The sequence below is a fragment of the Podarcis muralis genome, chromosome 17 (genome assembly GCF_964188315.1).
Source record: "Podarcis muralis chromosome 17, rPodMur119.hap1.1, whole genome shotgun sequence".
Lineage (NCBI taxonomy): Eukaryota > Metazoa > Chordata > Lepidosauria > Squamata > Lacertidae > Podarcis > Podarcis muralis.
In genome coordinates this window covers 32,309,597-32,337,560 of record NC_135671.1, presented here as the reverse complement: position 1 = coordinate 32,337,560, position 27,964 = coordinate 32,309,597, and the positions used below count along the sequence as shown (strand labels likewise).

At 47.4% G+C, this 27,964-nt stretch overlaps 1 protein-coding gene across 1 annotated transcript in view; it reads right to left on the bottom strand.

The window, feature by feature from the left end:
• SWSAP1 (SWIM-type zinc finger 7 associated protein 1) overlaps positions 1-27,725 on the bottom strand; it is a 35,087-nt gene extending 7,362 nt beyond the window's left edge. The window contains exon 1 of the mRNA XM_028712344.2: positions 27,603-27,725. Coding sequence (XP_028568177.1) covers positions 27,603-27,710 — 108 coding nt within the window. The 5' untranslated portion in view covers positions 27,711-27,725. The remainder of the gene's footprint in view (positions 1-27,602) is intronic.
• Between the last annotated feature and the right edge of the window lie 239 nt (positions 27,726-27,964).

Sequence of the window (27,964 nt, the reverse complement as noted above, 5' to 3'; positions counted from 1 at the left end):
ACCCCACTTCCCCCTTAGTGGGCAGTCTCCAGACCCTCGGCCCAGGACCGGACTTTGACCACGCCTCACGGTAACCTCCCCCGGGACCAGCACAGCAGGTGGGGGAAAGAGTCAGGTCTTCTTGCGTTAGATACTGTTCTGCTAGAGCCAAGGCACAGAGGAGCCATCTGAGATGTCAGCAGCAGCTACTGCCATATGATGGTAGCTCCGCTATGAGCGAAAGTTTGGGGGCTTTTTAGTTGAAGAAGGAGAAGAGTTTGGACTTGATATCCCGCCTTTCACTCCCCTTAAGGAGTCTCAAAGCAGCTAACAATCTCCTTTTCCCTTCCATGGTGTGAGTGAGGCTGAGAGACTTCAGAGAAGTGTGACTAGCCCAAGGTCACCCAGCAGCTGCATGTGGAGGAGCGGGGAAGCGAACCCGGTTCACCACATTACGAGTCCACCGCTCTTAACCATTACACCACACTGGCTCTTGAGAAAGAGAAGCAAGTAAGGGAGGCAGAAGACAAAATAAGCAGCCCTTTGATCCAAATTCTCAGCTTACCAAGACCCAAGAGTTCAGTTGGGTCCAACTTTCTTGCAAGTGCTGAGGTTCTCCTCTGCACACGAGTATTTTACTAATTTGTTTTTAAGTGTGCACTACATTATTTTAGGGACGCGGGTGGTGCTGTGGGTTAAACCACAGAGCCTAGGACTTGCCGATCAGAAGGTTGGCGGTTCGAATCCCCACGACGGGGTGAGCTCCCGTTGCTCGGTCCCTGCTCCTGCCAACCTAGCAGTTCGAAAGCACGTCAAAGTGCAAGTAGATAAATAGGTACTGCTCTGGCGGGAAGGTAAACGGCGTTTCCGTGTGCTTCTCTAGTTCACCAGCAGGGACGCGGACTTATAAAAAATATTGGGGGGGCCCGGGAAAGCTCATGAATAATAAATAAGCTCATGAATATGCAAATAAAGTGGCGCCGCCTCCTCGTGAGCGAATAGGGGAGAGCGTGCTGCGCCTATTAATCAGCTCCAAAGGAAATTGGGTGGAGCTTTTGCTCGGGAGGGAGGGCAGGAGGCATGCAGCCCGCCCCTCCCTGTGCATTTTGGGCTAGGGGAGGGGCGGCGATGGCGCTCTGCTGGAGGGGCGCCGGAGATTATTGGGGGGGCAGAGCCCCCCCAAACGAATTTTTGAGGGGGCTCGGGCCCCCTCAAGCCCCATGGAGTCGGCGCCTATGTTCACCAGAAGCAGCTTAGTCATGCTGGCCACATGACCCGGAAGCTGTACACCGGCTCCCTCGGCCAATAAAGCGAGATGAGCGCTGCAACCCCAGAGTCGGTCACGACTGGACCTAATGGTCAGGGGTCCCTTTAAGTGTGCACTGTGCTACAATGTAAACCTAAAGGTGCAATATGGATGTCTACAAACACACATATCATATAAGTCTGCGTGGTCAGGGAGTGAGGATTGATGGACAGGGGCAGATCTAGGTTTGCCCTGTGAAATCACCCTTGGAACAAAAGGTCTGGCCAAGTCACAAAAGCTTCTGGATCAACATCTCACACCAATGGGGTCGGCAGGCGTATTGTTAACTCCCAGAAATGGTGGTTGCCCAGATAACATTTCCAGGTATTAAAAAGGGATGGTGTGGGGGGGGGGGACCCAGGAAGCGGGCATCATGTGCTATATGTGTGATTACCAGAGAAATGTCCTGGGTGTTGCGTCTATGACAGCAGCACTGCTGCCTTTACCAGGGCTGCCATACATTCGGGTTTTCCTGGACATATCCGGGAATTAGACTGCAAAATAATAATAATAATAATAATAATAATAATAATAATAATAATAATAATAATAAAATCTAGGCGGGTTTTTGCTTAATCAGCAAGATGTCCAGGAAAACTTGGACGTATGGCAAGTAGGGAGATTTTTTAAAACACACCATCTCTGGGGAGATCTCCCCAAATAAAGCTCAACAACTCCCCACCCCCAAAAGGCTCAACAATTTTGTGCAGATTTTCACTTTTGGGAATATGGCAACCCTACCTTTACTGACTTTGCAACGGGTGCAAACAGCAGCCGTTTGGAACAGTTGCAAAACCGTGGAAGCTTACCTCTTTGTTGAATTTTTGAAAAGCATTCTACGACTTACCTTTTAAAAAAGAAAGCTTCGATTGAAGTGCTATTTCCATGGCTACACAAGAGATTCGTATTCTGTTTGATACGTACGTGTGTGTGTGTGTGTGTGTGTGTGTGTGTGTCTGTGTCAGAGAGTGTGTGTGTGTTTGTTCTAATGTAAACTGCTTTGAAAGTTTGGGGAAAGCAGTAAGCAGGTATTCAAATAAAGGGATAAAATGAAGGAATGGGAGGCAAGTGAGAGGCGAAGAGGCATTAAGTGGAAGATATTTTGTATAAGACATCCTTAGTGTCGCTAGATGCACTTTCAGACTCTACAGAATCAGCCCAGGGAGCAGTTTAAAGCACAAAAACATTTTAAATTGCTCATATCTTCAGAACACTGCGCAGTCTTATCCAATTGATGGCACCACATTGCAGGTGGCTGATGGACTCCTAAACAGGACAATACATTTTAAAGATTGTTTTGTATTCTATAGCTTTCCTATTTACTTTATATTTACCCAGACAATATTTTATGTTGTTGTACAGTGCATTTGGCTTTGATGTTGCTATGCCTTTGGTAGGAATGGCTGGATGATATTTTTAATAATAATAATAATAATAATAATAATAATAATAATTTTGCAACATAGCACTCAAAAGTATTGCAGTGATTGTCCTGAAAGAGATAATATTTCCAAGGAGGTGGCAATTGTTTCCTCCCCTGAAGATTTCTCACTTTTCCCATTTCAGTCCTGGGGGGGGAAGAAGAGTGAACAATATTGCCACTTTCCCACTCTGAATTTCCAGCTCCCTCTCTCCCGCCGCCAGCCCTTCAAATCCTTTATCACTTCATTGTGACCAAGACACGCATCAGATTGTTTTGATGGACATGTCATTAACTAACAAAATGCTTTCACCTACCCACACAGGCGAGTCCCTTTGCTCCACCCCCTCCGCTCACAGCTGCAAGTGAGAGAGACCAACATCTGATTTCTGTTCAGGGTGGGGGGCTATGATGTAGCAAAGTGCTGCGGCTTCCTTGGTGGGGGTGGGGCAGGTCAAGTGCAGTTTTCTAGCCTTGCCTGTCAGAGCTGCCAATCACCTTTAGTGCTGCCCAGCAACCACGTTGCCTAGTGACTGCCGATCTGGTTGCCAGGTTACACAGAGAACTCCTTTCAGGGTTCTGATGGATAGACTTTTATAGTTAGGAAACCAGCACCCCACCCCCACCCCCAACCACCACCCAATTCCTATCATCAACCCACTTAAAAGGTTATATTAACCCTTAATTATATTTTTCTGCGTTCCTCGGCAAATATAGATGCCACAGCTCAGAGGCAACCAGTAAGATGGAAAGCGATGCTGTGTGCCTCTTAGGGTTTCTGGGTGGGAAATATAGCAACGTAATTCCACTTTCCTGAGAAACTTATTCATTCCACAACACTCCCTTCCCCATCACTCTGTGTGTGTGCTCGTGTGTGTGTGTGTACATGTATAAAAAAGATAAAGGTAAAGGACCCCTGGACAGTTGAGTCCAGTCAAAGGCGACTATGGTGTTGCGGTGCTCATCTCGCTTTCAGGCCAAGGGAGCCAGCGTTTGTCCACAGACAGCTTTCCAGGTCATGTGGCCAGCATGACTAAACTGCTTCCAGCACAATGGAACACAGTGATGGAAACCAGAGCGCACGGAAACGCTGTTTACTTTCCCGCCACAGCGGTACCTATTTATCTACTTGCACTGGCGTACTTTCGAACTGCTAGGTTGGCCGGAGCTGGGACATAGCAACGGGAGCTCACCCTGTCGCGGGGATTCGAACTGCAAACCTTCTGATTGGCAAGCCCAAGAGGCTTGGTGGTTTAGACCACAGCGCCACTCACATCCCACTGTATGTATATACACAGAGCTCACACCACAGACTGACCTCATTATGTGCACTTTTATAGACACATGAATGGCACCAAATCTATCTGTACATGAGCAAACACTCCCATGCCATTTCCCAATATGAGCATCCACTAGAGTAGTCATCAGTGATCAGTCTATCTCTAGATAAAATATAGGGTAGCCCTGATTTTGCTGTCTGATGTATATGGTATCTTTTGAAGGGTACAGCTCCAAAGCTGGCAACTGTGGAAGGGATGACATTGGACTCAGAAGGTGTATAATCTGCCTCAGATTCTAAGAGTCCCTATTTTTATAAAGAGAAAGATTACCATAACTTCCGTCATAGAGCTTCAGTATGCTGATGACAATGTAGCGTTTGCACAGTCAGAGGATGACTTCCAAACCATCCTAAATATCTTCGCAGAAGCTTACAAAAAGCTTGGCCTATCGCTCAACAAGCACAAAGCAACTCCTATGCAGCGCCACAAATCCAGCTCAATGGTGTATCATTGGAAAGTGTTGATCACTTCTCCTACCCGGGCAGTTATCTTTCCACAAGGGCTGACACTGATGCCGAAATCCAGCATCGCCTGAGCTCTGCGAGTGCAGGTTTCTCCTGATTGAAGTGCAGAGTGTTTGAGGACCGGGACATTCACAGGGGAACCAAAATACTTGTTTTCAAAGCTATTGTACTACCAGCCTTATTGTATGCTTGTGAAACATGGACAACTTATAAACACCATCTCCAACTCCTCGAAAGATTCCATCAATGGTATCTCCGAAAATTTATACATATCACTTGGGAAGACATGCGAACTAATGCCAGTGTAGTGGAAGAAGCAAAGATCACCAGTGTTGAAGCAATGGTTCGTCAACATTAACTTTGCTGGACTGGTCATGTGTGGATGCCCAATTATCATCTTTCAAAGCAACTACTCTATTCCAAACTTAAAAATGGAAAGTGTAATGCTGGCGGTCAACAAAAGAGGTTTAAAGACTCCCTCAAGGCAGATCTTTAAAAAATGTAGTATAAACACTGACAACTGGGAAACACTGGCCTGTGAGCACTCCAGTTGGAGAACAGCCTTTACCAAAGGTGCCGTGGACTTTCAAGAAGCACAAACTCAGGACAAAAGGGGAAAACATGCTAAGAAGAAGGCATGTTTTGCAAACTCTCACCGTAACCAACTCCCGCCCAGAAACCTATGTCCCCACTGGGGAAGGACGTGTGGATCCAGAATTGGCCTCCACAGACAGTTACGGACTCACTGTTATGACCATGTTCATGGAAGACAATCTTACTCGGCTATGAGTGATTGCCAAAGAAGAAGAATCTGCCTCAGATTCTAAGATTCACAATTTTATAGGTAGTATGTTTCTAGTCCTGAGCATTTCCAGGCAGGCTTGCTGGTGCTCAGTGAGAAACAGGGCTTGCTTCCCAAACTTCCTCTATTCTGGCAAGGGCACAACAAAAAGACACGCAGATGTGATGACCATTGTGCTTGATAGAGTCTGCATACTTGCCCTTATTCTGAAGTTATACAGTGGTGCCTCGCAAGACAAAATTAATTCGTTCCACGAGTTTTGTCGTCTTGCGATTTTTTTCGTCTTGCGAAGCACGGTGTCGGGAAAGTTTTGGAAAAGCTTCAAAAATCACCAAAGTCTTTAAAAACCTCAAAAAAGGCTACCACACCGCGTTCTATGAGTTGCTCCTCGTAGTCAAGTCGCAACTGTAGTAACGGTGTTAAGAAAAAGGAAACAAACTTGCAAGACGTTTCCATCTTGCGAAGCAAGCCCATAGGGAAAATCGTCTTGCGAAGCAGCTCAAAAAACCAAAAACCCTTTCGTCTTGCAAGTTTTTTGTCTTGCGAGGCATTCGTCTTGCGAGGTACCACTGTAACTGCATGGGAAGTCTTCCACACTTGAACAAGCTGCCACATAAGCAGCCTGTTTTTAACATTTATTCCCCCTTCCTCTTGTTAACTTTGTTTTCATCCACTGTACCTGTGCATCTGTGTGCACGTACAGTTCAACAGCATCCATCAAGCATGAGTTCACTCTCTGCATTTATTGAAATTGGCTTCTCCCCTATGAAAGCTGTAACATTTCTCCCAGTTAGGATTTCCAGCAGAGCAGGAAAACACCAAGCCTGGTTTGCTCCTGTGTTTTTGACAACTTCTTGATATGCAAGAATTAGCAGGTGATGTTTTTTGAGGCCTGGGGATAAACAGGAGCACTGATTAATGCCTGCAGACCCAGCTGCGATTAAAAGCACATAAATGTGAGAGTCAGTAAAAACTTGGCAACTCCACAGGGTCAACTAACCTTTTCCCTTTCTCTCTCCCCTTTTCTTGCTGTCATTTCACGATAACTGAGAAGCAACTCACTTCATTTGAGTGACACAGTCAGCTTTGAAACACAGAGAGCTCCTGAAGCACACACAATCTTCCCTTAGCCGCCAAGTTCAGCTGTTTCCAAGCACGTTGAAGCTTTCCTCTGCAACGTGTCTTAAGAAATGGACTGCTGGTCATGGGGTCATGCTCAGGCCAGGGGGCTTCTGTGGCAAAACACCCCCTTTTTAAAATAAAGATTTTTATTAAAAAAATTTTAAAAAAATCAAAAGCAAAGACAAACAAAAAAAGTTGCATAGCACAGGATCCGTGCAAAGGTTGCCTTTTCCAAACAAACAGGGAGCAGTTGATGTAGAGAAATAAAAGCAGCAAAACACAACATGAAAACCAAATTTCACCATTTGATGGGGGGAAGAGAGTTTCTGAATTTCATATGTGAGAGTTTCATATTTCTGAATAGGATGCATCAGAAATGAAATGCTCTGGGTCTTCCTTACTCTTAGAAACACATTCTTGGTGAGTTATTTAATCTGTGATAGCCAGAGTTCACATCTTCTTGTACCACAGCAAAATGTTTCGGTCCTGCAGTGCCTTCCATTTCTGAAAATGTAATTTAATGAACCAGATATGGTTGAAAATGGCTCCGAGCGTTTGAACCAGCAAAAACAAAATAAAAGGTAATTTGGAGAAACGTCTTGCATATCCTCCTCAGACCATTAGTGATCTGGAATTGGATGTTGTGAGAAGCAGAGAGGGATTGAACAGAATGGGTGATTCAATTACAGTGCATTTGGCTGGGGCAGATTGCTCTTCATTCTCAGATCATGTTGTTTTTTGTTTCTGTTTTTAGATGGAATGGGAAAGAAAACAAGCATAGAAGCAAATAAAAATCTCAGTGATGGGTTTCCTTTGTTGACCAAAGTGTGCCCACAGCATGACCACCGCCAGTCCCATTGCAATAACACACTAGTTCACTCTGCCTTCCTTGGGTGGGATCCTGTCTCTTACCTGTTTTCCTATCATATGCAGGGAGCCAGTGGGAATTCTGGGACCGCTCTGGTGCAGCCCCACTGTTGGGGTCAATGGCTTGGGTCTCTTATCCCAGAGTTGACAGACCCTCCAACATTTCTGATGAAAACAGGGAAGCCCTAAGGAAAAGCGGGACATTCCGGGATCAAACCACCAACTGGAATGGCTTCTGTAAATCCGAGACTGTCCCTGGAAAATAGGGACACTTGGAGGGTCTGTCCTGGCATCAGAGCAAGAGACTGAGCGGCTAAGAATGCCATTATTTGGACTAGAGGTGTGCTCTAGACAGTTTTGCAAGGACCATGAATTCCAGACGGGGCGGAGGAAGGGGTGTGTGGTAGGTGCGGGCCGCCCTGGGTGTCACCACTGGGGGGGGGGTGGACAAAATGCTGGGCAGCACTCACTGCGAGACTTGCAGCATGCCCGAGCCATGTGTCTCTCCTGGGAGAGATGTGGCGGCTTGCGCCCGCAGGCTCTACACTGCCCAAGCAGTCCATCCGCTGCCTCCCCCCCCCCCCAGCTATAGGGTGGCTGAGTGGGAGGAGGCAGGCAGACCCCAGAGGCCCTGTGGTGCGCCCACAGGCACCCAAACGACTTCCTCCGTTGCTGATTCCAGAGTTGAAAAAGCACCCAGCTGCATTACTGATTTGGACACATCAAGTAAGAGCACAGGAGCATTCATGAAGCCCTGCTGGAACAGATCAACGGCGGTGACGTAGGAAGGGGGGTGCGGGGGGTGCAGACTGCCCCGGATGTCATCACTGAGGGGGGGTGACAAAATGGCAAAAATATATGTTTTTACAATAAAAATGTAAAAATTGGGCTCACAACACTGTTTTGGGGAAAATAATATTACAGTGGACACTCAGGTTGCGAACGTGATCCGTGCAGGAGGCACGTCCGCAACCCGCAGCGCCCGCAGCACCGCATTTGCGCATGCGCGGGTTGCGATCTGGCGCTTCTGTGCATGCGCAAAGTGCAATTAGTGCTTATGCACATGTGTGAGCGCCGAAACCTGGAAGTAACCCGTTTCGGTACTTCTGGGTTTCAGCACATCCATAACCCGAAAACGTGCAACCTGAAGCGTCTGTAACCCAAGGTATGACTGTATTCAAAACGAGTTTAATAACTTCGTCTGACAATTAATTAACCTCAACAAGTCAACATAATATGTACTGAAACTTTTTAGTTCAGTCAACAAACACAATGAAACGCGTCTGATCACCTTTTCAACTAGCCCAGTGTTGTGTTTCCCACCCAGGCCAGACACATGACTCTAGAAGATCTATAAGCAGGGCATGAAGGTAATAACTCTACTGCAATTAGAGGCATACTGCCCTTTGAACATTCCAGATATGTAGCCATATATGAGACCTTTCCTCTGCACATGGGTGGAGGTTATGAGGATAAAAATGGAGGGGGTGGGGTCCCTCTCTGGAGGTTAGGACCTGAACCAATGGCTTCAAGCTACAAGAAAGGAGATTATGCCTAAACATCAGGAAGAACTTTTTGACATAGCGCTGATTGTGACTGGGGCAGCAGTCACTGTTTTCTTACATCCCTATGCAAGGCACTCCTCTCCACCCCAAGTGATGCCTTCTAGATGCTGTGGACTCCAACTCATCATCCTTGATCATTGGCATTGCTGGCTGGGATTCATGAGAGTCCAGAACATCTCTGGGGCACCATGTTGCCTGTCTCTGATGTAGACAATACTGAAGGAGGTTGATCAGTAATGTCACTCAATATCAGGCAGTTTCATGTGTTTTTAAAGGATGAACCTTACCTTTTACCTAGAGGGGGCCATGGGGCCATTGGCTCTCAAGAATCACCATTGAGTCCAGATTGGGGGTGGATGGCTTTTGAGTATGGCGCCCAGGAACCAGATGGCTGCTCTCCAGCTCCCCAGAAGGCCATTGCAATGCATCTGCTCAAAGACAGAGAAACATCCTTTTAGTGGCTCGGATGATCTGCCTCTGTAAGGAAACAGACATGCCCTGGAAGTCTGGTGTCCTGCCAGAACTGAGTCATTATCAAACCAGGCTGGAATCAACAGTGGAGCCTGGTGGAAGTTAAATTCTCTGTTAACAGCCAACAGTTGCTGAGACAGTCTTTCCCGTTGATGGCACAGTCCCTGAACTCCAGCCGCTACAATCAGTTCTCCTATGAGTCTCCCATGCCTTTTTAGAGCCTGTCCAATATACAGGCCTACATTTCCATGAGCAAAAACAACCACCTAGTTCAAGGGCGTCATCTGGGGCTGAGCGGCCATGGCCCCCCAAAACAATTTTTTCCTGTATGCGACAACGGCCGCGAGAGTTCTGGTAGCACAAGGATGGAAGACTGAAGAATCCCCAACTAAAGAATCACGGCAAGAAAAATTGATGGGCTATGCAGAACTGGCAAAACTGACATATAAGCTACTGGACAAGGATAACTGTGACTTTAAGGGTGAATGGGAACCCTTTACAAAGTATCTGAAGATGCAACAAAGCGAACTGGACTCCTTGGCAGGTTTTGAATAAACATTCACAAACTTTTTATTGATAATAATCAGCTAAATAGTTTGAGGATCTATACAACTTTGTAACATGCAGAAAACAGCAGTCTCAGAGAAACCAAAGACTAGAACTGAGGGAAGTCGGGGGGTGGGGTGGGGGTGGGTGGGTTCTGTCGGGGGGGGGGAGGGAGGGAAAATGGGGGGGGGGAAACAAGGATGATATGTTTTTGGATAATATGTCTTGTTATAATTTTGAATTTTAAAAAAATGCTTTAAATAAATATAAAACAACAACAATTTTTTCAAGGAGGGGGCCAGGCCTCCTCAAAATTCTGTGGTGGCCATGCGAGAACACCGTGCGGCATGCTCACTTCACTCCCGCACGCCACCCAACATGCTGACATCACTTGTGCATGCCGCAGGGTGCCCGCGAAATGTCAGCACATCGCATGGGGTGCCCAAGTGACATCAGCATGTTGGATGCTGTGCATGAGTGACATTAGCATGTTGTACAGCATGCGCACACAGCATTAGTGTGGCACATGGTGCCAGCCCTCTCAATCACAGGGGCGAACCAGCACACTTGATCTAGCTAGAAGGAAGGCCATCACATACCTAAGTTATGCTGCCTGCCTGTCTGCCTGCCACGTGTAGCTTACACCCCCCTTTCTTGTTCTGGCACTAGTAGCAGCTGGGTGGGTCACTGAGGTCAGGGACACACTTTCAATTTTCAGTGTGGCACCCTGCGAGAGGTCAAAATTCACCACCCTCTGCTTCTCGCCTTCTGCTCTGCCCAATGGTGTAGCATGGGTTGCCAGTGCCCAGGGCAGGGTGGGTGGGTGGGAGGAAAATAGATGGAGTACTTGTGCACATTCAATTGCCTAATGGTGTCTGCATCACCCAGGAGATCATAGCAGCAGAGATAAGATAAGAAGAGTCGTTCCATTGTCTGGAGTGGTCACTTCCTGGTTCACATAGAGAAGCCATTTTCATCAGAGCCCAACAACGGAAGCACACAGCTGTATCGAGGCAGCACTGGGTGTTGAAATTTTGTGCCCTGAACAATTTTGTGCCCGGGGCAACCACCCCGTGGGGTCTCCCCCACCACGCTATGCCACTGGTTCTTTCCAACTCGCTACATAGTAGTTGCAGAACCCTGTGGTGCCCCCTAGGCTTGGTATCCATTGCAGTGGAATTGATTGCTGTACCCTAAATTGCCTTCGCTGCGGTGGGGCAGATTAAATGGTGAGTGGGTCACAGCTTGGCAAGCCTTGCAGTACTGCCAGGAAGTCACTGCCTTGCACAACTGCAGCGGGTGGTACGATCAACGAGAAGGGCCAGGCCAGGCAGAAAAGAGACCACTTGCCTGATCAAGAGGCTCTGTAGATGTTATGTACTGAGTTGAATAGGATCCAAAATGCAGCAGTCTGATTGGTCCTAGAACAATAGGATCCAAAATGCAGCAGTCTGAATCGTCCTAGAACCATAGGATTCAGAATGCAGCAGTCTGATTGGTCATAGAACAATGCAGCAATATGATTGGTCCACAGGAGCCACTCAATCCAGCTCCAGGTGAAAGTGAATCCACAACCTGATTGGCCTACAGGAGAATCCCGGAATTAGCCAATCACGTGCAGCCCATTGTGCAAATAATGTATATAAAGCAGATATTTTGGGGGATTCCATTCCTCCTCACCACTATGAGCTGAAATCCACTCTCGACTCGGAGTATATTTCAATGGACCAGAGACTGAAGTACAGTAGCTGGATCACTGCCTTTATGAATGTCAAAGGACAAAGCCATTTCCTGGACCTGAACCTATCCTGTAAAGAACCAAACACACATGTACACACAATGCTATTTTCAAACTTAGCCTTTTAAAAAAACGATTCTGCAAAAGGTTCTCAAATTTACAACAAGGTTCTTCAAAAGATTCACCCTTCAGTACAAATCCTGAATCAAAGGCTCCCCACACAGTTTTCTATTCTTCAATATGATCAAGTCAGTCTCCCACAGAGTAAGTGTCTGTTATCTGACAGTGTTCTACCTGCCTGCATGTTTAAACCATATATATTTTATATAGACGAGGTGGGTCTTAAGCTATCTGTCTTTTCTTCATCCCCCCCCCCCACTCTTCCATTGGTGAGACTGGGAGTTGGCGAGAATGAGCAGATGAACCGTATCTGCTCATCTGCAGCGAGTGAAAAATCTCTTCTAGGTGACTAAGCTGGGAAGCCCTGCAGGAGGTTCCTCACACCATTCCTTTCACACTAAAAGGGCTATATTTGGTCAGGTGGGCTAGTGATTATTTTTGTGGGCTGGTGATTCTTGTGGACTGATTCACAAACCTGGGATCATCATTGTGGTCTTCAATCCTAAGTGACCATGAAGCTGTAACTGGATACCAAATCTGAAGCTGTGAGGTTCTTTCACCAGGAAAAGAATACTGAAGCCCTACTGTCTGTTAATCCTCACCAATGGTTACCTGGCACCTGTCCCTACCTGGGGGACTTTATTGAAGATCTGGCAGAGTGTGTGGGTAACTGGGAAAAGAGCCATTGGGTAACTAAGTTTGCCATACTATACAGTATATGCCTCTTGGGAGTAAGTCCATTGAATGCATCAAGGCTTAATTATGACCTTTGCAGGGTTCCTCTATAAGGCTAAAGTCCAGTTGCTCTAGCAGTGCAGAGACACAGGTGGCGCTGTGGTCTAAACCACTGAACCTCTTGCCGATCAGAAGGTTCGCGGTTCGAATCCCCATGACGGGGTGTCCCAGCTCCTGCCAACCTAGCAGTTTGAAAGCATACCAGTGCAAGTAGATAAATAGGTACTGCTGTGGTGGGAAAGTAAATGGCGTTTCCATGCACTCTGGTTTCTGTCACTGTGTTCTGTTGCACCAGAAGTAGTTTAGTCATGCTGGCCACATGTCCCAGAAAACTGTGGACAAAGGCCGGCTCCCTTGGCCTGAAAGTGAGATGAGCGGCACAACTCCATAGTCACCTTTGACTGGACTTAACCGTCCAGGGGTCCCTTACCTTTACCCTACCTTGCAGAGAGTTTGGTGCTTGGGGCCTACTGTCCAAGACCTTCATCCAGTTCCTCACCCTACACTGGTTAGTGTAAGATGGGGAAGCAGAGCCATACAATTTCTTATTAAACCTAAGCACATGACCAGGGGTGGCCCATCCGGTTTTCCACCTGAGACAAAACAGGAATTGCTGCTTCCTGTTCCCCTGGGTCATATCCCAAGCCACTGAACTTCTGTCACTGCCATGGCCCCACTCTCACCAAACTCAGTGGGAGCAAAGGTGCTCATCAAACTACTGCTGCTCAGCTTCTCCTCCCCGGGGCAGGGGAGGTGAGCATCAACACAGCACATGAGAACATCTCCTTTGTGGTGGCGCTTGACCCTGTCTCATGGGCTCTGCACATGCTTCATATGCAAAATGTCTCAGGCTAAATCTCCTGATAAGGCTGGGGACGCTTCTCTGTCAGAAAACCTGGAGAGCTGCTTCTAGCTAGCACAGAGTAGACAAGACAAGATCTGTGGTCTGATTCTGTGAAGGTCTGCTTCCTACATGTCCAGTCCAAGCACACTTTCTTGGAAGTAGAGCCTTTTGGACCCAGCGGGATTGACTTCCAAGCATATATAGGAATACACTTTGCCCGCCATTGTTGGATACAGTGTAAGAAAATCGTCTTGGTTCCTAGTTAACATTTCTCCGATGAAAATAGGGCCAACCTATTCAATAAAACACCAAACATTAAAAAACGTCTCTATACAGGGCTGCCTTCAGATGTCTTCTAAAGGCTATAGAGTTTCTTATCTCTTTGGCTCAGGGGTCACATCATAACTCCCAACATTTATCCAGTGAAAATGGGAATGTCCTAAGGAAGAGCAGGACATTCTGGGATCAAATCAGAAACTGGGACAGCTTCTGTAAATCCAGGGCTGTCCCTGGAAAATCGGGACACTTGGAGGGTCTGAGATAAATGCAGGCTCCAGCTTTGTGGCTCTCTAGCTACCTCTAGCTATCCATCTACAGTGGTACCTCAGGTTATAGATGCTTCAGGTTACATACGCTTCAGGTTACAGACTCTGCCAACTCAGAAATAGTACCTCGGGTTAAGAACTTTGCTTCAGGATGAGAACAGAAATTGCACGGTGGCAGCGGGAGGCCCCATTAGCTAAAGTGGTACCTCAGGTTAAGAACAGACCTCCAGAATGAATTAAGTTCTTAACCCGAGGTACCACTGTACCTGATAACAACTGCATCTTACTTAAAGTCACTCTTACGTATGAGGTCACCAAGCCATGTGCTAATAGGTCCCCACCCCCCCACCCCCCATTGCAGGGGTGAGACTGCTCCGCATAATCAAAATCTTTCCAGGGAGTGATTTGTCCATGACACCTGAGTAAGATGGAACCCAGTCTATTGTTGGATCTTTCCCAAACCACTCTGTAGCAAAACCAGATTAAGCAGACGATCTGCCACATATTTTGGGTTCACAATGCCCTGAGATAACCTCATAGTTGTCTTGGTGGCCATGAAATTCTGAGCTCTCCCAACAAAGATAGTGAAATCCTCCAACACGATCTTCAAGACTACGCCAACACCAGTAGGGTGAACAGTGCACCAGGAAAACTCCTGTTCTGTTTTTCTGACCCAACACCAGGCACAAACCCTCAAATCCAGCTCCCAAGAAGATTGGTTGCCTCGTGAAAAGATGGAATTTCCATGGATTACGGCGAAAAAGCCAAAAAGAACCCAGCCAGCCTTCTGAAGTGTGTTGATGCAGCAGCGAACATCAAGGCAGACAAATCTGGCTCACCCAGCTCATCCACCCAGTTCTCGGTAATTCACGACAGGTCAGCCCCTTCAACCACAACCAGATTCTGTTTTTATTATGGGCTGCATTGGCATCCGAAAACAACAGCACCAAGTGGGAAAACCGACAGGCATGGCAACCCAAATCTCATGCAGGAAATGGGGCAGTGGGCTTTAAATATCTGTGACCCCTTCCACCACCCAGCCCCATACCTCCTTCTGCGCCAAAACCTTGTTAATAGGTGCACCTGCTGAATCCCGCTCCACAGACCCCACAGTTCATCATTCCTAAGGCCGCAAATGAACAAAAAATGCAAAATACTAGGGCTCCAATAATGCAACCGCAATCCAAAATACAGTGCTACAGTGCTTTTAAGTGGCCAGAGAACCACAGCCTTCAGTTCTCAACAAGACAGCAATAGTTTGTAATACAGTTGTGCTTGTATACATAAATAGCTTACCTCACAAGAAACTGCTACTGTAGTCAAAATCGAACCCCTCATTGCATGAATTTCCACAGGGCACAGTACAGTATACACATAGCCCTTCTCCCAAATGATAGGTGGCTCTCAGCTCTTAGGTATGTGTATCTCAACCACCTCCCCAACACTCACATAGGGCAGTTCTCTCAGCTAAGAGATTCCACCCTCTCAGACCCAACTCTCACCTAGGATTGAAGTCCTCTCCACCTATTGCCAACCATCAAGAGGGTGGTGCTCCTGCCATTGAGTAAATCCCTTTGGTGATTGCCCTTTGGGGTCAATGCACTGAGGGTGACCTGCTGTGTGCCTTGGAGTTGACCTATATCCACCCCATCATGGAAGATGGATAGCACAGGATGGGGCATACCCTACCATGAAACTAGCCTGAAGGGTCTTAGAATGAAGGGCATTACAGTGGTGCCCCGCAAGACGAAATTAATTCGTTCCGCAATTTTTGTCGTCTAGCGAATTTTTCGTCTTGCGAAGCACGGAATCCCATAGGAATGCATTGAAAATCAATTAATGCGTTCCTATGGTCAAAAAAAGTCCAAACAAAGCCAAATTTGGTACAACAACAGTTTATTAACTGCTCTTTAAAGTCACACATACTGTAAAGAGCAGTTCAAAAATTGAAGGGAAAATAAATTAACTTTATAAACAAAACATGTCTTTGTTTTTAGACAAAGAAAACAAAGTCGCGAGACGTTTTCGTCTTGCGAAGCAAGCCCATAGGGGAAATTCGTCTTGTGAGGCAAATCGAAAACGGAAAAACCTTTCGTCTAGCGAGTTTTTTGTCTTGCGAGGCATTCGTCTTGCGAGGTACCACTGTACCAGTCAGTTATAAGCCCAGTTCTGCTGAAAATAGCTTCCTGTCCCCAACAAAAGGAGGTACCAAATGCTTCTGAATGCACCTGCTCAGCTTGCAAAAGGCCATGGAGACTCCAGAGCCAGCTAGCCAGGTGAGCCATGCCATGAAGCTGTGTTACAAAGTCAACTTTGAAGATGGTTCGGAAACTTCAGATAGTACAGAATTCAGGTTGCTCACCAGAGCAAGACGGTTTGAGCACATTACACCAATCCTGGTTTGACTGCACTGGCTACCAATTAGTTTCCGGGCCCAATTCCAAGTGCTAGTTTTGACCTATACAGTGGTGCCTCGCAAGACGAAATTAATCCGTTCCGCAAGTCTCTTCGTCTTGCGGTTTTTTCGTCTTGCGAAGCACGGCTATTAGTGGCTTAGCGGCTTAGCGGCTATTAGCGGCTTAGCGGCTTAGCGGCTATTAACGGCTTAGCGGCTTTAAGAAAAAGGAAACAAACTCACAAGAACTTGCAAGACATTTTGTCTTGCGAAGCAAGCCCATAGGGAAATTCGTCTTGTGGAACGACTCAAAAAATGGAAAACCCTTTCGTCTAGCGAGTTTTTCGTCTTGCGAGGCATTCGTCTTGCGGGGCACCACTGTAAAGCCTTAAACTGCTCAGGACCGCAATACCTCAAGGATCACCTCTTTCAATATGAACCTACCCAGACCCTGAGACCATCTTCTGAGGCCCTCCTTCGTGTGCCTCCTCCTTGAGAGGTTGGCAACACGAGAACGGGCCTTTTCTGCAGTGGCTCCCCATCTGTGGAATGCTCTCCCCAGGGAAGTATGCCTGGCGCCTTCATTATACACCTTTGGGCGTCGGGCAAGAATGTTCCTTTTTTCCTATACTCTTTTAAAATGTGGCTCTTTCGGGGGGGGGGGTATTTTGATTTTATATATTGTGATCTTTTTTGTGAACTGCCCTAAGACCTCTGGGTATAGGGCAGTTTATAAATTCAATAAATAATAACATTTCACCGGAACAGAACTATTCACATTCTATCTAAAAGGAAACAACTGGATTGTCCACCTGCCTTTCTGGGGGAAGAGGAACATATATCTTAAATACCTGGTTGCAGCTTGTGCCCTTGTTCAATAAGAGAGCTTCTATTCTATTCTGTTCTTAGAATCCTGTAAAGCTTTGAACTTCAGCAAGATATAGTAGCAATGAGTTCTACAGACTAAATATGTCAAGCAGGAATCTGGACAGGAAGTCCAAGGCCTGGAAGAAGATGATTCCAGTGGAGTTTATTTATGTGTAGGGTTTCTTCATTCCATTCGCTTTGTTCAAGGAAGGCTGGAAGACACACTTTGTGGAGGTGGAGGAAGTGGAAGAGAAAGGGAGAGGCAGGAAAGCACCTTCCAACAGTTGCGGAGACGAATCAACTTCCCCTCAACTACGCGTATTCTCAAGCAATAACAACGCCATCTGTATTATATACCCAAGAATACCCGTCATCGAAGGGAGCTAGTCAGTCAACTATTCAGCTGGGTCCTCTTCAGCAAAGTCCCACAACGGGAATTGTCTCGAAGGAGGCATCTTGGCCTGTAAAAAAAAGAGACAGAAAAAGAAAAGGAGAGGCATCTTCCGGTGGCTACTTTTAGTCCTGACTAGACAAAGTGCCCTCTTGCTTAACTGGGCACAACTTTCTACCTCTGCTGTCTTAAAAATAATACAGTCATACCTCATGTTGCGTCCGCTTCAGGTTACATCTTTTCAAGTTGCGTCCTGCGGCAACCCGGAAGTACTGGAACAGTTACTTCCGGGTTTCGTCGCTTGCGCATGCGCAGAAGCGCTAAATCACAGCACTTCTGGATGCGAAAGCTTTGAGTTGCGGACATGCCTCCAGGATGGATTATGTCCACAACTTGAGGTTCCACTGTATAGTCAAACCTCAGTTATCAAACGTAATCCATTCCGGAAGCCCGTTCGGCTTCCGAAATGTTCAACAACCGAGGTGCAGCTTCTGATTGGCTGCAGGAGCTTCCTGCACTCAAGTGGAAGCCACGTCGGATGTTCAGCTTCCGAAAAACGTTCAAAAACCAGAACACTTACTTCCGGGTTTTCAGGAAGCGGTCGGGAGCTGAAACATTCTAAAATGGAGGCGTTTGGAAACCAAGGTTTGACTGTAATGATAAGGATGATGATGATGATGATGATGATGATATGCCACCCATCTGACTAGGTTGCCCCAGCCACTCTGGGCAGCTCCCAACAGAATATTAAAAGCACAATAAAACATCAAAAACTTCCCTATACAGGGATGCAATCAATTCGGCACAAGGCCATATCTCTGAATGACAGGCAACAGCCCAGCTCTGCTGATTCTACTGGCCCAGATCCCTTTACATTATGTTGCGATGAATCATGAAGATCCCCTAATTTGGGGACCCTCTGGGTAGAGTAACGTTTCAGGCTGTGACTCACATGCATTCAGATCCCAGCACTCCTCTGTATCTTGCTTCTACTTTTGCTCTTGTCTTCCACAAAAAATCCTGAGAACCGTAGTTTGATGAAAGCTCAAACACTATACAGAACTCCTTGCTGGAAATCTCCTCTCCTCTTACAGAACTAGTTCCCAGGGTTCTCAGAGAAGGTAGGGAGTTACTCCTAAACTAATTTGTCTGTAACATGTGTGCATCTTTGCAGCCCAATCTTATCCATATTTATTAACAATTGCATCACCATGTAACGTTGGTAGAGTGTTTTCAAATGTTCAAAGTGCTTTGTAACAGCCCTGTCAGAGATATTTACTCACAGTTTAGTCAGGTTTTTTTGTCCCCCATATTCAGTGCTTTCTTTCAAGATAAATAGGTGCCGGAACTCACCATGAAATTGTTACAATAAATTGCCGGGTGACTTGGGGCAGCCCTGACGGATGCTGGTTTGACAACAGTCGCATTGACTGCCCACAGAGGTGTTAAAAACTATGGCAAGCCGTCTCCCTAGCTGGTTTGGGGGTGGCCCCTGGTTCTGGTGCAGGTCAAATAAATGGACCCCCTCATTCTCTTAGATTCTGGCAGATGGCTAGGGCAGCTCAGAAGGGTCCCTGTGCAGGTAGAGACCTGGATGGAAAAGTTAACATTTGCCTCAACTACAAAGGAGACTGTGATGGCCTGGGAATCGGATTCAGAGGCTGAACCTGAGGATTCCCAGCCTGCACAGGAGTCCCCGCCTCCAGGGCTGGCAGGGGCTTGAATCTGAAGGGCCCTCACCTGTGCCGGATCCTCAGGAGCAGATGCCAGCTGAATCCGCTCTGGCTCCAGAGGTGATTGAGGACCCATTGCCTGCAGGTGCTCCTCTCCCAGCCCTGCCAGGGGAAGCTGAGGTTGCCTCTGGGTCCAGTAACCCTCCAGCCTCTCCGGAGCTACAGAGGCTCAGGGCAGAGAGGCGGAGGGAACTAAGTTCTCTCAGGAGGAGTGCTTGCCTGAAGGCCAGGAGAGGCGAGTAACCTGTGGGCCAGGACCACCCCAGGCCTCAGAGGAGATAAAGGCCAGTCAGCCCAGTCCCAGGTTGCGGGAGCAACATCGTTGGAAACCTGTTCCTGCCAGCACCCTGACCTGCTCTTCCAGAGCTCCTGACCACGACCGGCTCCTTGCCTTGGACCCCGCTTCGCCCTTGACGGACAGTCTCCAGACCCTCGACCCAGGACCGGACTCAGACCATGCCACACGGTAACCCCCCCGGGACCAGCACAGAGACAGATTGAAGAAAAGGAAATAGAAATTGGCCCTGCCCCATAGCTTGACCAATTATGGCTAGGAGCGGCTAGGAGCTAAGTGGAGTCACAGAGCCAAAAAGAACTGTAGACTTGTGCACACTGGTCAGCTTTCATTTGGCCTTGAAAAGACTGGCCACCTTCCATATTGACTTGGAAAGCTTGTTTTGGGCTTCTCAGAAGTATGTCAAGGTAAGAAGCGGGCAGGGGGAGCGCTGGCCCGCAATGGTGTCCGCCTGAGAGGTGCCGGAACTGCACTCTGGCATCCTCCAGCTGGAAAAACCCCCACTACTACCCATATTGCAGATGGAGGGCTGAGACTGAGAGTGTGCGGCTTGCTGAAGGCCACGCCAGGCAGAAGCAAATTTAGAGGAGCACAACCGGTTCAGCTGCACTGGGCACGGAGCCCTGGGGATACTGGAGTTCGAGTCAAAGTTGTTAAGCTTTTTTTAGGGGGTGAAGTCCCATTTTTGGGGGGTTCAGGTAAACTGAGTAAAGGGGAATGGGGAAAAGTCACTCCCACAAAATCGCTAATAAAACTATCTGCCTCACAGCGAAAACTTGACCAGTTGGACACCCCTGCTGTAGTGGATGCTACAACTATTATTTAGAATGTATGATGAGAGGTAGGGGCACCAAATTTTGGTGTCAGACAAGGCACCGCTGAAATCTGAGAAGCCAAGCTCCGACACTGCACCAGGTACTTCCTGAGTCACAGTTGCTTTGCCCCTGTGTTGCACCAACGTACCAAGGGGTACGGTAAGTCTCACTCATTTCAATGTGACTTACTCTCAAGTGTGAGTGCACAGGATCACAGCTACATGTTCAGCCACAGCCAAGGGTTGGGACCCATGTTCTTACCAAGTGGCAGGGGAGGTTTAACAGGAGTGTAGACGAAAGCGGCTTAGTCCTTTCTCCACCCACTGCAACCACTTGCACCTTTCCCTTACTCAGAGGTCGCTGGTTATGGATGAGCCTGCAAGGGGAAAGCAGCAGGTGGGGACAGGGTTAAGTTCCTCCTGCCAGCTGCTTCTCCACAACAACTGGTCCTCTCTCTCTGCTGATGTACAGCTGCTGAAAGAAGACCTGGGTCTCCAGACTTAATGTGTATTCCTAGCATTAGCCTAGTTGTTGAGAAATGCTCTGAGGGCAACTAGACTGGTCACTGGGAGTGGCCACTGAGACCATAAAACACCGGTCCTGAAAGACCTACATTGGCCTCCAGTATATTTCCGAGCACAATTCAAAGTGTTGGTGCTGGCCTTTAAAGTCCTAAACGGCCTCGGACCAGTATACCTGAAGGAGCATCTCCACCCGCAAGGTTCAGCCCAGACACTGGGGTCCAGCTCCGAGGGCCTTCTGGAGGTTCCCTCACTGTGAGAGGCAAAGTTACAGGGAACCAGGCAGAGGGCCTTCTTGGTAGTGGCACCCGCCCTGTGGAACGCCCTCCCATCAGATGTAAAGGAAATAAACAACTATCTGACTTTTAGAAGACATCTGAAGGCAGCCCTGTTTAGTTTTTAATGTTTGGTGTTTTTAATGTTTGATGTTTTAATTTTTGATGTTTTATTGTGTTTTTAATATTCTGTTGGGAGCTGCCCAGAGTGGCTGGGGAAACCCAGCCAGATGGGCGGGGAATAAATAAATAATAATAATAATAATTATTATTATTATTATTATTATTATTATTATTATTATTTATTAAAGGTGCTAATAATGGCACCTGCCTGCTGTGTAGGTGATATTAGCATGTTGATATGAGCCACCCAGAGTGGCTGGGGAAACCCGGCCAGATAGGCGGGGTATAAATAATAAATTATTATTCTTATAATTATTACTATTATTATTATCCACACTTCAGCTTGGATCTGAGAGGTTTTGCCTTTGCCCAGCTGCTTCCCCCCAGAAAACCCACTCTTTAACGCAAAATTGGAGCAAGCAGCAATCTAGAGAAAACACGACTGATGTTTGCTCTGATTCAGTGATAAACATTGGGTTTCCCCAGTGGAAAGTGTTGGGGCAAAGTGGAAGTGTGAATGAGCCCTGTCTTTCCTTCTTAATTCCCATTTATAGCTATATATAACAGCTGAAGGGATGCGGGTGGCACTGTGGGTTAAACCACAGAGCCTAGGACTTGCTGATCGAAAGGTCGGCGGTTCGAATCCCTGCGGCGGGGTGAGCTCCTGTCATTCGGTCCCAGCTCCTGCCCACCTAGCAGTTCAAAAGCACCCCTAAGTGCAAGTAGATAAATAGGGGCTGCTTTCTAGCAGGAAGGTAAATGGCATTTCCGTGTGCAGCGCTGGTGCTGGCTCGCCAGATGCAGCTTCTTCACGCTGGCCACGTGACCCGGAAGTGTCTTCGGACAGCGCCGGCTCCCGGCCTCTTGAGCGAGATGAGCGCGCAACCCTAGAGTCGGTCACGACTGGCCCTGACGGGCAGGGGTACCTTTACCTTTATAACAGCTGAAAGGATGAACACTTACTTCTAGTTTTATCAACTGCCCATTCATCCATTGGTTTTTCCATCCATTTGGGCTCGATGGACTGACACACACATTTTCGTTGACTTTGGGGTGTGAAGCTGGAGTATCTGGCACATTTATTTATTATCTCACTGGATGGCTCAGTTGGTTAGGCTGGCTTTCTGATAATACCAAGATTGCAGGTTCGATCCCCTTATGGGACAGCTGCATATCCCTGCACTGCAGGGGGTTGGACTAGATGATCCGCAGGGTCCCTTCCAACTCTATTATTCTATTTATTTCATTTATATTCTGGCAAGCCACCTAACACAGTTTACAATTAAAAATAACAGCATAAACAAATGCTACAGCAATATTCTGAGCTGATTGCGCAAGCTCCTTTGCCCTGGGCTTCCTTGCATTTCCAACATCTAGTCTGTTGGAAGTTAGGGCTTATCCACACAGATCTTTTGCCCTGTGCTTGCTAGGCACAACTCCACCCTTTCCTGGTTGGGGTCTGAGTGCCCTTTTTTGCCCCGTTGCTTTGCTGGGAAAACCTGCTCTTTAATGCTCTATCAGAACAATTTGCAAATGGGGTTCTCTGTAGATTGCTGTTTGTTCTGATTCACTGGTAAAGAGCGGAATTTTGTGGGGAAAGTGAGAGGCCCAAAACTAAACCAAAACCCAAAACCAAAAAAACACGCACATGTGCTTGGACAGGGAAATTTTAAAGCACAAATCTGTGCCTAGATTGTTTGCTCCCCCCCCCCCCCAATTGTCCCATTCATGGTGCAGCCCTATACCCACTTAAATGGGAGTAATCGCAGTCAAAATCAATGAGACTAACGTCTGAGTAGGATTATGTATAGGATGGCACTATCACCAGTTTTCCAGGTATGAAAAGAAACAGCTGGCCATCCCCTCTGCCTGCCCTTCCGCCTTCTTGGCTTTTTAGCAGATCATAGAACTGGAACTACTCTGAAACATATTTATTCAGGGCAAGAGGAATGGAGCGGATATTAACGTTTGTACAGTACCAGTCACACAATCCCCACAAATGACAAAAGTGGCTCTCATTACAGAGCTGTGGTGTAATGCTATTTTCTCTCAGCACATTCTCCTCATTTTTGCTCAGACCTTCAAAATGTATAGTGGCTCTTTGACCCATTTCCTTGCCCAGGTGCAGGAGGCAAGTCTCTTTTAGACTGATACACACACACACACACAGTGGTACCTCGGGTTACATATGCTTCAGGTTACAGACTCCGCTAACCCAGAAATAGTGCTTCAGGTTAAGAACTTTGCTTCAAGATGAGAACAGAAATCGTGCAGCGGCGGCATGGCGGCAGCAGGAGGCCCCATTAGTTAAAGTGGTGCTTCAGGTTAAGAACAGTTTCATGTTAAGAATGGACCTCCGGAACGAATTAAGTACTTAACCTGAGGTACCACTGTGTGTGTGTGTGTGTGTGTGTGTGTGTATGGATTGATTAGATAGATAGATAGATAGATAGATAGATAGATAGATGATGATAGATAGATAGATAGATAGATAGATAGATAGATAGATAGATATAGATAGACAGACAGACTAGAGTTCCCACTATGACACTGAGACAGTCAGGGCCTTCCACAGCCAACACTGAGCATCAGCCTAGACCAGGGCTTCGTTACTGATAGCCCAATCCTACAAGGACTGCAAGGATGCTAGCACAACTTCATCACTTGTGGCATCATGCCAACTTGGAGCTTCGCTGGTGGAAGAGCACACTCACACACGGGAGCCCTACCTTTAAGTAAAGTGAGGTTACCTCAGGCAGTGCATGCTAGGAAATACTGGTGCTATCAGAACTGTTTGGGCCTGTGCCCTGTATCTTAAAAAAAGGTAAAGGACCCCTGGATGGTTAAGTCCAAATTAAGTTCTTAACCCGAGGTACCACTGTAATGTCATCTGGGCTTGGAGACATGCAGGCCAAGGCGAAAAAGCAGGAGCACGTGGAGGTGGGGAGGAGAAATAGAATGAGGTTTGCCTTTCTCAGCCCCCTCCCCCAGTTTTTAGTCCTACAAAGTGTTTGGTGCATAGTACAGAGGCAATGTACCATGCACCAAACACTTTGTAGGACTAAAAATTGGGGCAGGGGGCTGAGAGAGGCAATTGGGACGTGGGTGGCGCTGTGCGTTAAACCACAGAGCCTAGGACTTGCCAATCAGAAGGTCGGCGGTTCGAATCCCCGCAACAGGGTGAGCTCCCGTTGCTCGGTCCCTGCTCCTGCCAACCTAGCAGTTCGAAAGCATGTCAAACTGCAAGTAGATAAATAGGTACCGCTTCGGCGGGAAGGTAAACAGCGTTTCCGTGCGCTGCTCTGGTTTGCCAGAAGTGGCTTAGTCATGCTGGCCACGTGACCTGGAAGCTGTACGCCGGCTCCCTCGGCCAATAAAGCAAGATGAGCTCCGCAACCCCAGAGATGGCCACGACTGGACCTAATGGTCAGGGGTCCCTTTACCTTTACCTTTACCGAGGCAATGGTTTGTTCGGTGTTAGACAATGGTTTGGACTTAAGGGAGGACCCCCACTGAGTCTCCATGGTGAGACCTATCCCACACTTTTAAGATCTAGTGCCCTAACAAAGGCAGTCACTAGCCAAATACGGAACACCAATTACAAAACAACGGCTTTCCAGAGTATGTACAGAACTGTATGGTACACCAGTCATTTGGAGGAGAGAATTTTACTACTCCCTTTACTTCACGAGATTTCACCAGATGCAGATATGTAGCAAAATGCCCCTCAGTACAATGTTACAGACTTAAAATTACTATGTGTGTCATATGTTCACCTGTCAGCTGGTAAATGGCCCACAATCCCTACCACTTCAACAGATGAAGAGATGGAAGCAAAATAAATGTTAGGAACCCAGATCTCCGAAAATGATTGTATGCATCAGGCCGTCTCTCTTTTCTTGGATGACAAAAAAACTGTGGGGAGGAAGGAAGGTGTCTATGTTTTATGGGGAGTGGGAAAAGCTTGGGAATAAGGACTGATGGGTTTTGTGGCTTCTCTAAAGGTAAATAGTTTCCTCTTGTTGTTTATTCCTCCCCCCCCCAACACACACTTCAGCCCACCTACTTTCCAAACCTCTGTTGCCAGGCACCCTGAAAGCAAAATCTTCATAATATTCTACTTGTTGGCTGAAGTTTCCTTAGGTTGTTGAAGCAGTGATCTGTGTTGGCCCAAGAGCTTTTGCTTCCTGTAAAGGTAAAGGGACCCCTGACCATTAGGCCCAGTCGTGGCCGACTCTGGGGTTGCGGAGCTCATCTCGCTTTATTGGCTGAGGGAGCCGGAGTACAGCTTCCGGGTCATGTGGCCAACATGACTAAGCCACTTCTGGCGAACCAGAGCAGCGCACGAAAACGCCGTTTACCTTCCCGCCGGAGCGGTACCTATTTATCTACTTGCACTTCGTGCTTTCGAACTGCTAGGTTGGCAGGAGCAGGGACCGAGCAACGGGAGCTCACCCCATTGCGGGGATTCGAACCGCCGACCTTCGGATCAGCAAGTCCTAGGCTCTGTGGTTTAACCCACAGTGCCACCCGCGTCCCTTACGACCTCAAATGGTGCCTCCCTGCTGGGGCCAACACTTTTAAATAGTCTTGCTACAACTTTCAGACTCAAGCCTCCAGCTTCCCCACCCTGACGTGGGTTGCTTCACTCTGATGCATGGCAGGGTCAGCCCTAGCAATACTGGACCATGTTAAATTCAGGCCAAGCTATTTTCTACTCGGCTGCATGCTTGCTACAGCACTCGAGTGCCGCTGAATTCCAGCACCAAGGCCAGCTCCCATCTGCCCACTCCGCTTTGAAAACCAAACCAAACCCCACAGTAATAATCGCTGAGAGCCTGGTTGAAAGGCTAGAGGCTCTGGCAATGAATCCCATTGATGGACGACTCCAGATCACACCTCTAACATCCAGTCTGTTGTGCTGGTATCTGACGAGGGCCATTTGCACCAGGCAACGTGAGATGCAATCCAGGGGGAATTGGAGATACTGGAACCATCTGGCAACTGGGTTCGCTCAGCCTTGGATCCATATAGCCCCAGGCGGAAGGATAAGCTTTAGTTAACTTCTCTCGCTCTCTCTCTCTCCCCCCCCTCTCCCTCCTCCCCACATGCACACTGACTGCCGATCAGAAAGAAGGCATGTTTTTGCTCTGGTGATAAGAAATGGAAGGTGAAAGGTTTGGATGGAGGAAGCCAGACCAGCTCTTTCTGCCCTATATCATATGGCCTCCCTGTCCCCTTAAGACTTTAATAAGGGCTTTTCTATAAGTGACTTAAGATGCAACTTTGAATGCAAACATTTCTGAAGATCAATATCTTCCCAAGACAAATCAAGCCATCTCTAGTGCTGGATTTCCAGAAGAGTATTTTTTGTTACTCAGTTTTTCCTTAGTAATCCCACCCCCCCACCCCCAAATCCAGAGATTTCATTGGGAAACTGTATGGATAAGTAGATTTAGGAAGAGTGCATTTTAAACATAAAAATAAATAAAACATTTTAAAATGTTAAGTTCACAAAGGAGTATGAAGCCAATCATTTCTTTAAAGAAACACCAAAAAAAAAAAAAACCAACACTGCTGTCATTTTTAGTGTTTTCGTCTGGCCTTTTGGCCCAACAGAAGCCTCCAGGGTCGTTCTTTAGAAAGAGAAATTCAGGAGGTAATTTTAAAAAATAATAATCCAAAAACATTAAGAACCTCATATCAAGATATTGGAAATGTTGGGAATACCTTTAAACCATTCTTCAAGATGGAAAGAACAGGAGTACATTCTTGCTTCCTAATTAAATTCATACAAAAATGCATACATATATATACCTCCCACAATTTCGTGGTTGTGTAGCAGGTTACAGAAATGGCATTTCAATCCCTCTCCTCCTTCTCACAAGAGTGTCAGTTGGGAAAGCTGGTGGAGGAAATATTAACTCCCCCCCCCGGGAGTGGGGGCTAAGAAAGTCAGGTGGGGGGAATTAATAAAGCGGCAGCACAACACCACAACACACACACACGGGATAGGATTTAGCCATGGGAACAGAGGGAAATACGAAGGTGTTAAAAAAAAAATATTGGAGCGGGGTGGGGGGTGGGTGGGAGTTCAGAGCAGCCCTCTTTCCTCTCCCCCTGCCACACCTTAGCAATAATGCCATCTTCCCGGAGCAGCTGAAACACACCAGGAGACCTTTCCAGTCTGGAACACGCAAGAGCAGAAACGTTAGAGAGAAGACAAATCGGGGTTGCCTTGAAATCTGGAGGCTCCAAGCAGAGATTCCGCCCTGATCGAAACCGAGAAAGAGACAAGACAGACAGATAAGCCCCCGACTCACCCTTGTGGGTCTTTCCCCCGTTTCCTTTTTTGGCCTCTCCAATACTGATGGGAGCTTCCCAAAGGCTGCCTCAGCCTCTTCCACCCTCTTCTCTTCTCCGCGGTCCATTCCCAGCTGAGGAAAGCCCTGGATTTCTGATGGAATCCCATCCTGGTGTGAGCATGGAGATTACGCCCTCCTCCTTCTCTCCCTCCCTCCCACCTTCTTCTCCTCCCTCCTCTCTCTACGATCCCTGCCGATGCTTCCTCTTTCCCACCCTCCCTCGTCCAGAAACCTCCATGTTTCTGGGAGGGGAGGGGAAAACACACCACCCATCCTATTCCCTTCCTGGCTCCCGACCCCACATCCCGGAGTATAAAAAC